The sequence below is a fragment of the Gymnoscopelus braueri genome, assembly GCF_963280865.1.
Source record: "Gymnoscopelus braueri genome assembly, chromosome: 5".
NCBI classification, from domain to species: Eukaryota; Metazoa; Chordata; class Actinopteri; order Myctophiformes; family Myctophidae; genus Gymnoscopelus; species Gymnoscopelus braueri.
In genome coordinates this window covers 41806005-41820033 of record NC_137606.1, presented here as the reverse complement: position 1 = coordinate 41820033, position 14029 = coordinate 41806005, and the positions used below count along the sequence as shown (strand labels likewise).

At 44.3% G+C, this 14029-nt stretch overlaps 1 protein-coding gene across 1 annotated transcript in view; it reads left to right on the top strand.

Annotated features, from left to right (window-relative positions):
- The window catches only part of foxo1a (forkhead box O1 a), a 49720-nt gene extending 42515 nt beyond the window's left edge, over window positions 1-7205 (top strand). The window contains exons 3-4 of the mRNA XM_080429031.1: window positions 372-563; window positions 2265-7205. Of these exons, the coding sequence (XP_080285157.1) occupies window positions 372-563; window positions 2265-3452 (1380 nt within the window). The 3' untranslated portion in view covers window positions 3453-7205. The remainder of the gene's footprint in view (window positions 1-371; window positions 564-2264) is intronic.
- The last annotated feature ends 6824 nt before the right edge of the window (window positions 7206-14029 follow it).

The window sequence follows — 14029 nt, the reverse complement described above, 5'->3', positions numbered from 1 at the left end:
AGTGCGTCTGTTTGTGCACATGTGTGTACGTACGTACGCACGCACGTAATACCGTTTGTTTATTTGGTAGTTTGATAAACCAGCACATGGTATTATTAGCTGGTCGACTGACCTTAAACTCTCCACAGTCAACTGAGCAATCGGTTCTAAGTCAACCACCTGCAAGGGGGGATTTGCGCTTGTATGCTGTTGTGCTACAGCTGTCATCAAATTAGATGTTTTGGGTAAAGGGCAACCACAAATCTAATCTATCCCTCACTACATTTAACAAGACCCCCCTCTCTCTCTCTCTCTCTCTCTCTCTCTCTCTCTCTCTCTCTCTCTCTCTCTCTCTCTCTCTCTCTCTCTCTCACACTGTGTCTCTCCTCCAGAACTCCATCAGACACAACCTGTCCCTGCACAGCCGCTTTATACGCGTTCAGAACGAGGGAACGGGCAAGAGCTCGTGGTGGATGCTCAACCCGGAGGGCGGGAAGTGCGGCAAGTCGCCGCGGCGCCGAGCCGCCTCCATGGACAACAACAGCAAGTTCACCAAGAGCAGAGGGAGAGCCGCCAAGAAAAAGGTACGGAAAAACAGGAATAAATGCAACGAGTGAATAAACCAATGTTACGTCGCGGTCGGGGAAGAAAGGTATTATCTCCATATTTTAATGCACGAGTGAATAAACCAATATAACGTTGCTGTCGGGGCAGAAACCTCCTATCTCCATATTTTAACTTTTTGTGTTTTTTCGTAAATTAACACGCTACTTGATCATACTACAGCGTCACACAAAAGTATAAAAAATAGCATAACTGCAAGCTCGAAACACTGCGCAAAGTGACGTGTTTTGAGCTTGTAGATCTGCTACTTTTGCTATTTTTAAATTTGAATCCTGAAAAGTAACAGGTTTGGACATATGAGGTTTCCACCCGACGGAGACGATAAGTGTGGATGAAATGTTTACGTAGATTTTAGTCTTTAAAATGTTATGATGAAGTCGTTTCTGAAGTTGGATGCTATTCTGTCTATCATACCCATAGCCTTATTTGTTAAGATGACACTTCAATTACTGTTGACAAAGAATAACTTCCCCGGCAAAAGAGCAAATGTATGGGATTTCCCAACAGTGTGGGCTGAAAACACGCCCGGCCTCGTCATCACGCAGCCATTCTGTGAGCTGCCGAAGGTCGCTAGTATTTTCCACTCTGTGTTTTGGTTCCTTTGAGCCCGGATAAACTCCGGTGATGCCTCAGCTGTGAACTTTACCAAACCATGTGCAGAATCCATGTTAGACCTCCTAGCTACAGCCATGTTTGAGAGGGTGAATCCATGTTAGACCTCCTAGCTACAGCCATGTTTGAGAGGGTGAATCCATGTTAGACCTCCTAGCTACAGCCATGTGTGAGAGGGTGAATCCATGTTAGACTGCCTAGCTACAGCCATGTTTGAGAGGGTGAATCCATGTTAGACCTCCTAGCTACAGCCATGTTTGAGAGGGTGAATCCATGTTAGACTGCCTAGCTACAGCCTACAGCCATGTTTGAGAGGGTGAATCCATGTTAGACCTCCTAGCTACAGCCAAGTTTGAGATGGTGAGTTCAGCATCAAGGTAGTTCAGGGCGGCAGTTCAATCATCACTTTAATGCAATAACACGATTGGTCAGCTGCCGTATTATCCCTTGGGAAGATATTGCACCCTCTTTTTATAATACTAATAATAATAATACAACTTTATTTATATTGCACCTTTCAAATTGGGTTACAACGTGCTTTACAAAGGAAACAACAAAAGAAAACACAACACACAAAACAAAAATAAAAGATTTAAAACAATGCAGAAAACAATGCAGATAATTAAGTACATGCTACACAAGTGAAAGACCAGTGCAGATAGATTAGAATCAGGAGGAATGGGCATTAAAAGCTAATCTATAGAAGTGAGTTTTAAGGAGGGATTTAAAACGGGGGACAGACTCAGCGAGCCTGATAGCAAAGGCCTTGCTTCCTTTTGTTTTTAACCGACATTTTGGAATGTCCAAGAGTGCTTTGTTGGAGGTTCTCAGTCTACGTGCTGGCACGTCGGGGGACGGTAGGTCACCCCCCTTCAGCCAGGGCAAATTAATGTATACACACAGTACTGTATATATTATCAGCCAGATATTTAAGATTAACTGTTGGTTTCCGCATTGCTTGATTTCAATGGAAGCACAAAGCGCATTGTATGTATAATTGCTAATATGTGACTCTCTGACCCTCCACTCTGTCACTCTTTCCCTTGCAGCTGTCCCTCCAGGGTGGGCCTGACGGAGGGGCTGACAGCCCGGGATCCTACTCCAAGTGGCCTGGGAGCCCCAACTCCCACAGCAACGACGACTTTGACGCCTGGAACAGCTTCAGGCCCCGCACCAGCTCCAACGCCAGCACACTGAGCGGACGCCTCTCGCCCTTCATGCCCGAGGACGACCTCGGGGAGTCGGACGTGCACATGGTCTACCCGGGGGCGTCCGGCCCCAAGATGACGGCCACCCTGCCCAGCCTCACGGAGATGACCAGCTCTTTGGGACACAGCTCCGAGAACGTCATGGAGAACCTGCTGGACAACCTCAACCTGCTCTCGCCCAACAACGGCCAGGTGGGCGGGGGGCCCGCCACTCCGGGCTCCTCCCAGTCCTCGCCTTCCCCGATGATGCAGGCCAGCCCGGGGTACCCCTCCTACAGCTCCCCCAGCATGGGCTCCCAGCCCCAGCAGGACTACCGCAAGTGTGTGTACGGCCAAGCCGGGATGAACACCCTCTCGCCCATGCCCCTGCAGGCGCTGCCGGAGGTCAAACCCGGCTTCGGGCCTTCGCTGGGTCAGTACAACTGCCCCGCGGGTCTCCTCAAGGAGCTGCTGACGTCAGACACGGAGCAGCACAGGGAGCTCATTCCATCTGTGGACACGGTGGTGTCTCAGTCCATGCTGCCCCCGTACGGCAACGGCGGCGGGCAGCACGGCGCCAAGCTCATGGGCGGGGGCAACGCTCACCCCCGCGGCCTCTCCCATCCGCACAACCACCCCCACAACGTGCACAACCAAGCCCCTCCCCCTTCGACGGTAGCCATGAACGGACGCTTGCTCATGTCGCTGAACCACAACGGGGGCGGCGGCCGAATGCCCGCGCTGAAGGGCCCCATGCAGATGCCCTACGGCCTCACCACCCACCCTGGCGGCGGGGGGATGCCGGGCGGCTTCTTCAACGCCACCAACGGGTATGGCCGGCCGGGCCCGCCCCAGCCCCTGCACCCGGAGAGGCTGCCCAGCGACCTCGACGACATGTCCATCGAGAGGTTCGAGTGCGACATGGAGTCCATCCTTCACGACACGCTGATGGACGGAGACTCGCTGGACTTCAACTTTGAGCCCATGGTGCCGCAGCAGGGCTTCTCTCACGGGGTGAAGACCACCACACACAGCTGGGTGTCAGGGTAGCAGGACGAAAAAATACCCCCCCCCCACACACACACCCCTATAACTATGACTGACTTGTTGGCGACGGTGTCATTTGATAAAGAACGCAACCCGAATCCATTTCAGATGAAAAAACCTGCATACTCCTTTCATCTATACAGCAATATATATATATATATATATATATATATATATAGATATCTGTTTTTTGGTCCCTTTCGTTCACAAGGACAAATTATTGGGACCTTCAAAATGACATGAATGAACCAAGTGCCAAACGATAATTTGCCTTAAACTTCAGAGCCAAACTGAAACACTCACCTCTCTTGTCTGGTTTACTCGAGCGTTCCTTCGCAGACGGACGCATCGGTTGCGTTCGCTCATCTTTGCCTAGCGACACTGCCAACTCTACGTCCCAGCAAAACGACGGCAGCACGTACTGTACCGTACCACGCAACTGCACAAACAATACATCACGCTGTTTACTCTTTACCTTGGTTTCCGACAGACAGTCCAGGTCTGTGTGTGTACAACGTGGTGACGGATAATTACCACAACGTATGACTGAATGAAGGAAATGGGACATTTATTATGCCTTGAACATGGCTGGTCAGAAGGTCCGTCACACCGTGTCAATTTGGAAACCTCTCCGGGAAAATATCGGGACGATGTTACATAACCACGAGTTTTGTTTCTTATTACCTGAATCAATGTACATACGGTTGTCACAGTGATTTGTCAAAAAAAGAAAATGGGTGTCGCGTGGTGTATTTTCTAAGAGTTGTACATAGTGTTTACAGTATAAAAACAAGAATCAAGGCAGCAGACATTACTTTGTGAATTGACCTAGAAAACTGGATTAGACCTCAAGTCATTTTTTTCTTTTCTTTTTTTAACAGGACTAATACGGATTGAAGTGACTAGCTCTGTGCTCGAGAATGTTTCTCAATCAGGCTGTGTTGAGCGTTAATACATTTGACTTATACAGCGTTGTAAATACATTTCAAAATGTATATTAAAACGATAACAATAGATGTATACTAGAGTAAGCATATTATGTTTGAGACCTAAATTATTTGTTAGATGGAGGTATAGATTTATGCTGGTGCATAGTAATCTGCACCCAGACTAATAGTTCCTGGAGACCTTTGTCACTCTGAACCTTAATGCCACAGAGGCCTATTTACTGTGCCTGGTAGGGTAGTTAACAACCACATGCTTGAGATGTTTTTGCTATTTTAACAGTACATGGTTTCGGAAGATACTGTAATCCAACAGCCTGGAAATGAAAAGCACAGTGAATGGATTTCTATTTTTCAAATGCCCTGCTTTCTAGATAAAAGATGCCAGGAAGATGGTTGAATCTTTGTGAAGGCCATATCGTCGTTCATTGATGGCCAAGTCGATGTCTTGGCATCGCGAACGCTGTGAGTCCGGCTCGGTGGACAAAAAAAATACATTTTTGTCACCCTTGCTGTTGCTTTTCACAAGGACCAAGGACCAAGTAAAAAAACAAAAACCAGCAACTGATTGTCTTTTCAAGACGCTGTAATGAAGCGCTTGTTCCCGTGTAGTTTAGTTTAGTTTACGGATTCTTTAGATTCATTTTGATAATGACAGTAGAAATTAGGTTTGATCTGAGGTATGATTCCTGTTTACAGACAAAAACAGTCCCTTAGATCAGTGGTTCTCAACCTTTGGGTCAGGACCCCCAGGGGGGTCCCCACAAGATTTTTTGGGGGGTAGTCCCCAGATGACAGTGAAGTGACAATTTAAGGACTTTTAAGACCTTTTTAATACAAAAAAAAAGGAAAAAAGAAACAAAGAAAAAGACCATTACTGCATCAAGATTAATCAACTATACTATAACAACTGGTCAAACATTGGCCAAATTGTCAATAATATAAGATTTTCTTTTGAAAATAGCCGATCTACAAGATCACACGCAAGGCGTTGTGAGCTTGTAGATCGGCTATTTTCACAATATTTATCTGTAAAATCGAGTCAAACTAAATGTAATGCCTCAACTCCTACAATTCCAAGTGCTTGTCAGGGTGGGGGGTCTCCAGTTCAAATATGATTATTCTGGGGGGTCGCTGCCTGAAAAGGTTGAGAACCACCGCCTTAGATGCTGTTCACAGTTACCATACTGCTTTTTAAGAGGCCTCCGCTGTCACTGTGTCCCCTGCTACCTCTACTGAACCTATATCTCTGTCGCTTTGTCCAAGATCGACGGGATGCATTTGAAAATTTGATACCTACGTGACAAAATGTGACTTGATTTGTTCTAATTGCCTTTTGTTATACTGGATTCCTGTTTTAAGTAATTGTTACAATGCCCCCGCCATCCACGACGAGTGCCACTAAGTGTTAAGTATGTTATATATAGCCTGTACATTTGCGATTTCTGTTTGTGCTTCTCAAAATTGTTGCCGTATTAACGATTTATTTGTCACGCGAGTTTATCAGTGGCTGATCACAGCAGAGTCACTGAATGCACAGTAAAATCCTCATGATTTCTGTTGTGTACCATTGGTCTTTGTGAAGATCAGTCATTGGTGCGCTTGATCGCTTCTCATCAAGTTTGGTGGGGGGTGGGGGGGGGGTAGAAAATCCTTAGACGTGGCACACAAATAAATTAACCTTATTATGAACTGACTTTCAAACAATAGTCATTAATTCTAATTCAAGTTTGTTGATTTAAATCCAGAAACCACGTAGATCTCAAGAAAGCCAGAGTGATTTGGGGGAGCAGGTAGGGGATTTTCAAAAAATACGAGATTCTTGCATTTCAAACGCCTTTGCATAGAGGCCTATGACAGAAGCTGCTGTGCGTGTTTGGCTTTGGTGCTGCAGGTGTTGCCTTTATCAACCCAAACACGCCATAGTGTACTTTAGCCAAGTTTGCCTTTGAAGTCAAACTGTATATTATATTTAGCAAATTTGTCATGTGATGTGTTCAGAATTTTATGCTTGTGCCGGTCACTTGAGTCAGGATATAAACTATAAATGAATCCGTGTCGTCAGCGTCACGCGGGTTCGCTCTAAACATAGAAAAAAAAATAAGAGCTGTACTAAGTAAATTATATCTCTGCATTGTTTTTTCTTTTTTAAATGATTGAATCTATGCATTGTATTCCTTAATTTTATGTTGCTATTGTTATATATTCATTTTCCTTTGAACTTAAGACAGAGATATTTTATTGTATCATAGCGCTGTGAGATATTATTAAGATATTTGTTGTTGTCCAAAAAAATCGTATGTTCTTAAATAGTTATATGGGGGGGGGGGGGGGGGGGGGAATGAAGTTTATTTAGAAAAATAGATTATGCAGTGATTGACATGCTAAGCTTTTTGTAAACTGACAATGTTGTATTTCTTGTATTTAGCTACAGTTTGTAGGAAAAAAATGCATAAAAACATAAAATATGGGGGGAATAAATTTATGTAAAATATATATTACATTTTTGAAAAATAAAGAAAACAATGTTTAGTCTGTAGGATAATCCCTGCTCAGATGACAGATTCTGGACCAATTCTTTTGTAATTTTATGAGTAGAAAGACATTGCACTTTTACTTACATTTTATAATAAAGTGCTCCTCTTAAAAAGAGGACAAATACCCATTACATATTTTACAAGAAAACTGTTACATTTAACTTATGTACAGGAATAAATTGGAATTGTGCTGTGTGATTTTGCAATCAGAAAGAATATAAAACTTGTTGAACATTAATGTATTAAGACATAAATAAATGTACTTCTGTGTTAAAGATGTGTCATTCCTCTATATTATTTGACCACTATTTCATAACGTCGCTGGCGAGTGGAATCCTTGGTTGTCCAAAACCACTTCTTTTCAGGAAATGGGGAAAAGGGGGGAAAAAACTTCCAATGGATCGAATGTAGTTAGTAGAATGTAGTTAGTATTTATTCACAAGCTCTTCTTAATACTTTTCATTAGTTGAATATTTATCAAATCCACAGACTTAACCACTTTCACTTTAAACATTTTCCAAAAATAGCAGCTCTACAAGCTCACATAAAAAAAAAACATCAAAACATCAAAATGACTTTTTCTATAGTTTTCAGTAAATACTGTATACAGTAGTAGTGGCACTGATAGATATCGTCTCTGTCGGGTTCAAAAATAGCAGATCGACAAGCTCAAAACTCTGCTATTTTTGATGCGTTTGTGTGACACTGTAGTATGATCAAGTAGGGTGTTAAAGGGATACTTCACTTTCACATAAAATAAACATTTAAAAAATATATTAAAAATAAATGAAAAAAGTAATGGAAAAATCACGGCCCCCTCACGCATTAGAGTGTCCTACTAATGTGTGAGGGGGCCTTTATTTTGCCATAAATTCTTTCATTTTTTTTAAATATTTTTTTTTAATGTTTATTTTATGTGAAAGTGAAGTATCCCTTTAAGTAGAATCAGAATCAGAATCAGAATCAGTTTTATTGTCACATCACAGGTTTACAAGGTAAAAAAGTGGGTGAAATTCGTTTTTGTACATCGTTCCCATCGCAACGTTAGTTTCCATAGAAAGAAGAGGGGGGGGGGAGAAGAAGAGGGGGTGGGGGGCAAGTGGGAAGGAGATCAAAACAAGAGAGCAACAGAAGGCCAGACAAGTTATCTACATATTTACAAAGTACCTGAGATAATAAAAAAAAAAAAAAAAACTAAGGTGCCTGAGCATAGCAGCAATGTATTGTATACTGTGCATGTTATACTTATACTGTGCATGATATACATATGGACGTTAAGGTGCTTAGAGGAAAAGAGCACAATAAAAAAGACAAAAAAAGTCAGTGCGTTATACATGGGATTAAGGTGCAAAAGGTCAGTGCGTGTCCACCTAGGGTGGACTGACCCTGGTATAATCCGCAAGTAGCTCCATGAGGGAGTGCAACAAAAAGTCATTTGTACCTGGTGTAGTCCACAGGTGTGTCCGAGGGGGGGGCTAAGTCCAAGTCATTGTCCCTGGTATAATCCACAGGTGTGTTCAGGAAGAGCCAGAAAAGTCTGCACCGCCTGTTGTCAGGCTGCTGAAACAAGGCCTATGCCTCATTCAGGCTTATGCCCCATTCAGCATTCTGACAGCAGCCGGATTAAAACTGCACCAGTACCAGGGCCCTGTTCCTCAAAAGGTGAATTAGAGCTAAAGCCTGGCTTTACCACCTATCCTGGCTTAATTTAGCCAGGATTAGAGCTGACTCGGTTCCTCAAAAGGTGAATTATCTTGAAGATTAGTTTAGCCAGTTCACCCTGGCTAAGTTTAGCCTTATCCAATTCCTCAAAAGAGAATTGAAGCAAGCCTAGCTGTCTTTTGAGGAACCTGTCTTTTGAGGAACAGGCCCCTGGTGGTGGAACTCTTGATACTGCGGTAGAGCCCCTTGCCCGGTCGCGGTCGTTGTAGGGGTTTGAACAGTCTGTGACTTGGGTGGTGCTTGTCCTTGATGATGCGCTTGGCTTTGACCACGCACCGCTTTTTGTACAGTTCCTGGAGCGCTGGGAGCTCGATTCCCATTATCCGCTCTGCCGATCGCACTACTCGCTGTAGGCTGATCTTTTCTCGGGCAGTGCAGTTCCCGTACCAGGCCGTGACACAGCCTGTTAGGATGCCTTCAACAGAACTGTTGTAATACAGCCTGAGGATGCGACGTCCTACTCCGAGCTTCTTCAGGCGGCGGAGCCAGTACAGTCGCTGCTGAGCCTTTTTCCTCACGTGTGTGGTGTGCGTCTCCCATTTGAGGTCCTCCTCGATGTGTACTCCGAGGAACTTGAACTCGCTGACCCTTTCCACTGCAGCACCGTCGATGAGGATGGGCGCATGGTCTCTCCGCGGCCTCCTGAAGTCCACGATCAGTTCTTTGGTCTTGTCGACGTTAAGAGAGAGGTTGTTCTCCCGGCACCAGAGTGCCAGTGAGTTGATCTCCTCTCTATAGTCAGACTCGTCGTTGTTGACGATTCGGCATATCACTGTCGTGTTGTCCGCGTACTTTATGATGGTGTTGGAGACATGTAGGGCGTCAATCTAAATCTAAATCTACAAAGTAACTATAACTAAGGTCAAATAATTGCAGTGGAGTAAGAAGCTACAATATATGTCTTTGAGGTGTAGTGGAGTAGAAGTATAAATGATCCAAAGATCACATCACTGATTGTCAGGTTGTGTTATCTGCTCCGAAGCTCATTTCAGAAGATGTCTGCAGGCATAATGCTGTGTGATAGAAGCCCGCAGGACCATGACTTTACCCAGGTCAGAGAGCTTCAGGCAGGGCTAAAGGACCACACATTAGCACCTCTAGGAAAACCTGAGGGGGGCCGTCAGTGGAGTGAAACCGGATCCTATGTGTGATGTAACAATGTTTTTGACCTGCCACGGAATAAATCAACTCATTGCTTTTGGAAAGAGAGAGAGAGAGAGAGAGAGAGAGAGAGAGAGAGAGAGAGAGAGAGAGAGAGTATAAACAATGTGTTAGACATTAGCTAAAACTCTCAACACTGCAGCTCAGGAATAATAGAAAGCGAAATTCCTTGCTTTGATCTTTTTGCAGCTTTGTATGCACTTGAAGCAGATGGTGTCATTGGAACTTACAAGAACCCAAGAACAACGCACACATATACAGGCCAATCGTTATCAAATCGAGAGTGTTGAGAGGGTACAAAATGTAAGTAAATTGATCTGTAATGGGTCCTTTTGGTTACATTTGTAGACTATCAGAGTTACAAATTGGTGGCTAACGGTGGTTTTAAAAAGTTTATTTTTGTTGATCTAACTGATAATTGATAAAAGGTTAAAGCTATATTCGTTTCTCCTCAATTTAGTCGCCAAGAATTCCTCCCCGCACACATTTGTGTGCTGTCACTGCTGTGGTATCCTGCTGACTCACCTGCCAGTGAGGTCCTCAATTTCTGTAGGCCTACTTTTTTAATGGATGAAATTGTACCCATTATTTTCCAATGCTAGTAAAGCAAGCCTGATAAAAGTATCAAACTCACAAAATGCACCAAAACACAGGAAATTACATATACTCTGTTAAAAAATTTCGGGGGGAGGACCGCCAGACCCCCCGCTAGCCACGCCCCCAACCAATCTCCTGGATTCTGACAGTCCAATGTTGGCAGCCCTGAGTGAGGAGCGGGGGGGGGGAGCCTTCGTCCTACTCCACCTGCCCAACACTCCCTGCTGACAGGTGCCTCCCCAGCCCGTAGGAGTACCTGCAGTGACAAATTATCACCCTCCGCGCCTGGCTTCCTTCCCCCGAATGTAGTGGGAGATATGAAGTTGTTAATATGTATAGTATATTGCTTGCATTGTTCCATGCTGTTCTGTCTGATTGCGTCTGGCTGGGGTGTGAGTGGCACCTTGGCCTGAAGGCCTGTCTAGCCGAACACCGGCCAATTGTGTTCGTATAGACGCTCGACAAAGCCAGATACACCACTGCGGATTCAAACCCCACAACCTCCGCGAAGTGTTCAGTAACAGAGGTCTGACTACCTGTCTAGCTCTTTAGTAAACAGAAAACATATTTTCAGGTGGGACGCCAATTTCATCAGGAGAGCTCAATGGAAAGTAAACAAAAGTAATGGCATTCAACACAGAGGACAAAATCATCGCCAGTGCCAACTCAAGGTAGTCGAGGACTTGAAATATACCGGTGCCTGCACTGCTTTGACGGAACAGGATCTGAAGGTCCGGTGGGCACTTGCCTGGAATGCCTTGTATGGGATTGGAGAGTGCAATAATCTGACGTGAAATCAGTATAAATCTTAATGTTTACAAATGGAAAAAAGTGGGTGAAATTTGTTGTTGTGCAAGTTGGTGTTGGCTGGTCCACAATCTTGCATCGCTGTTCTCTCTCCTGAATCTGATTGGATAAAATTGTTATCCCCGGCTGAAAATGTATTGAAACGGGGAGACTGCTTTTAAAGATCAAACACACACACTATCAATGATTACCACCACCAGAATGTAGAGCTATTTAACATTTAGTTTGACCAAAAAATATCACTTACAGCACCTTTAACAGAGGATTTTACTATGTGAAGGACTCATTTTCAGCATGCAACACCATCCTATGGAGTATAAATTGCCTATGGTCTTTCTAAGAATCCTCCAACATTGCAAAATCCTGTGTTAGTATACTTCTTAGACTTTAAGTTAGTTTAACTCTTTAAGTGTTGAACTAACACTGCAGGACTTTGTTAGTTTAATTCGTCTTTAATCCTTCAGGATTTTGCCGGGTCCCACGTACTCTTTCACACCACTTATTTGCATAATCTGAACACTATGGATTTGACCTAGTTTATGCTGGTTGACCTGTAATGTGAGTAGTGTGATGACATACAAAAGTAGAGCCTTTTTCTCTACCATTTTGCATGTGTAAGATGATCCAGGAGCGTCAACCAGATGCCTTAAATGTCACAGCAAATATTTCCTTTCTAAAGATTGAAATGTCTCACACTGCGTGTGTGTAAGTGGTGGAGGAAGTACATTTTTTTTTACTTAAGTAAAAGTACCAACGCCACCAAGTATGTATTAAAAGTTTAACCTGAGTATACTTAAAGTACCCAAAGTAAACATACTCATTATTTTCCAAATTCGTGATCTTTCAGAAATAGCCCATCTACAAGCTCACAAAGCGTCACTATTGTTGATCGGCTATTTTTGAATAGCCAAAGTGTAAAATACGGCTAAGTTGGTTAATATATGTTTTGTAATAATAATCTAAATCTGCAAAGTAACTAACTAGAGCTGTCAAATATTGGAGTAAAAAATTAAAATATTTGACTCCGAGATGACGTGGAGTAGCCCAGTACAAAGTATTGAAAAACGGACATACTCAAGTAAAGCAAAAGTACCTCAAAGTTGTAATTACAGTACTTGAGTGAATGCACTAAATTACTTTCCACCACTGCGTGTGTGCAGCGTTCCCAAGTTGTGTACCTCCAGAACTTCCTCCTCTACTCCATAGCTCCTCCTGGCTTTTCCTTTAGTATCCTCCCCCCTCCCCCCTGCCTTACTCCAGTCTGTTCCTCGTGAACCCACTCACCCCAGACAGCAAACTGCACAGTTTCTCTCCCTCCCTCCCATGTGTCTTTGACTGTATGGTAAGTAATAGACAGGGTTGACCTAGATGAGCCACCAGGGACTCACATAATAGGCCCCAGCTAACATCTCCTTCCAGAAAAAGAACACCAGATACATTCTTCACTGTTGCAATTTTTTTAGTTGGTTCTGTTTGTCTCTTTGTTTGTTTTTGTATTTTCCTGGCTTTGTCCTGTTCTACATCCAATCAGATTTTTTTACCTGCTACAGTCTAAAACTTTCTCCCGAAAGTTCCAAGACTTCTGGTGGAAAACTTCAGCGGCCACGACGAGGCACCTGAAAGCATGCAAACCAGAACTTCGGTCCAGAAACGAAACCTGCATGAATGGCAGTATGGCAGCCGGTTCAGCCAGGGGGCTTCGCTCCAGCTCCTTGAGGAAAACCAGGTGGTTGTCCTCAATACTGCAGTTCAAGAACTGGTGTACTGTACTGTATGCATACATCCCCCCTCCCCCCTCCCCCCTCACACACACACACACACACACACACACACACACACACACACACACACACACACACACACACACACACACACACACACACACACACACACACACACACACACACACACACACACACACACACACACACACACACACACACACACACACACACACACACACACACACACACACACACACACACACACACACACAATTTTCATAGCTTCGTGCAGCAGAGCAATGTGATCCTGGGTTTTGGTGTCAGTACAAGGCGAGGGCAGGGGCGGTGGAGAGGGAAGAAGGAGGGCGGGCAGGCCTGGTAGGGTAGGGGGGGGGCGGGGGAGATTCTTGTGAGCACACAGCTAAGGAATGTGGGTGTGGACTCCTGCCAAAGGCATATGCAATCCTTATGTTCCCCTGGGTGCGAGGAGGCAAAACGCGGTTAGCGGGCCGGGGCCATGTCAGGACACAGACGCACTGTAAGGACACACACGGGTTGTGGCTGCTCGACTTCAAACTGTGCAGTTGATTTGCGGACGCAGCCGGGGGTTGCTCCAGTTGAGAGTTCTTGCACGTTTTGGCTTTGCGTCTGAAAGTTTGTGGAGACTTGATAATATCCTCATTAAACCCCTTGCCTCCCAATGTTATTATGCATCACAGATGCTTTGAAGTACCAAAGAGAAGAAAAAAAAGATTCCACCCCAAAACTGAATTCACATGACACTGATTATCTTTGACAGTCCGCTCAACAGACTCCCAGTGCTGGAACTCTGAATACAGACTCAAGTTTGTGCTATCCTCAAGCATCTCTTTCTTCTGTCCTGTTCCATTAGTAAGTACTGCAGGCTGATTTTCAGAGTGTGTTTGAGCTTTTACCTCTGAGTGCCACTCATTTCAACACAGAGGTAGTGGTTTTGTAAATAGCAATAACATACTACAGTATATAGACAAGGTTAGTAGTTAAAGGGGGACACATTGAGACCTTTTCACATAGGAAAAGACTGAATGACTGACTGACTGACTGCCTGA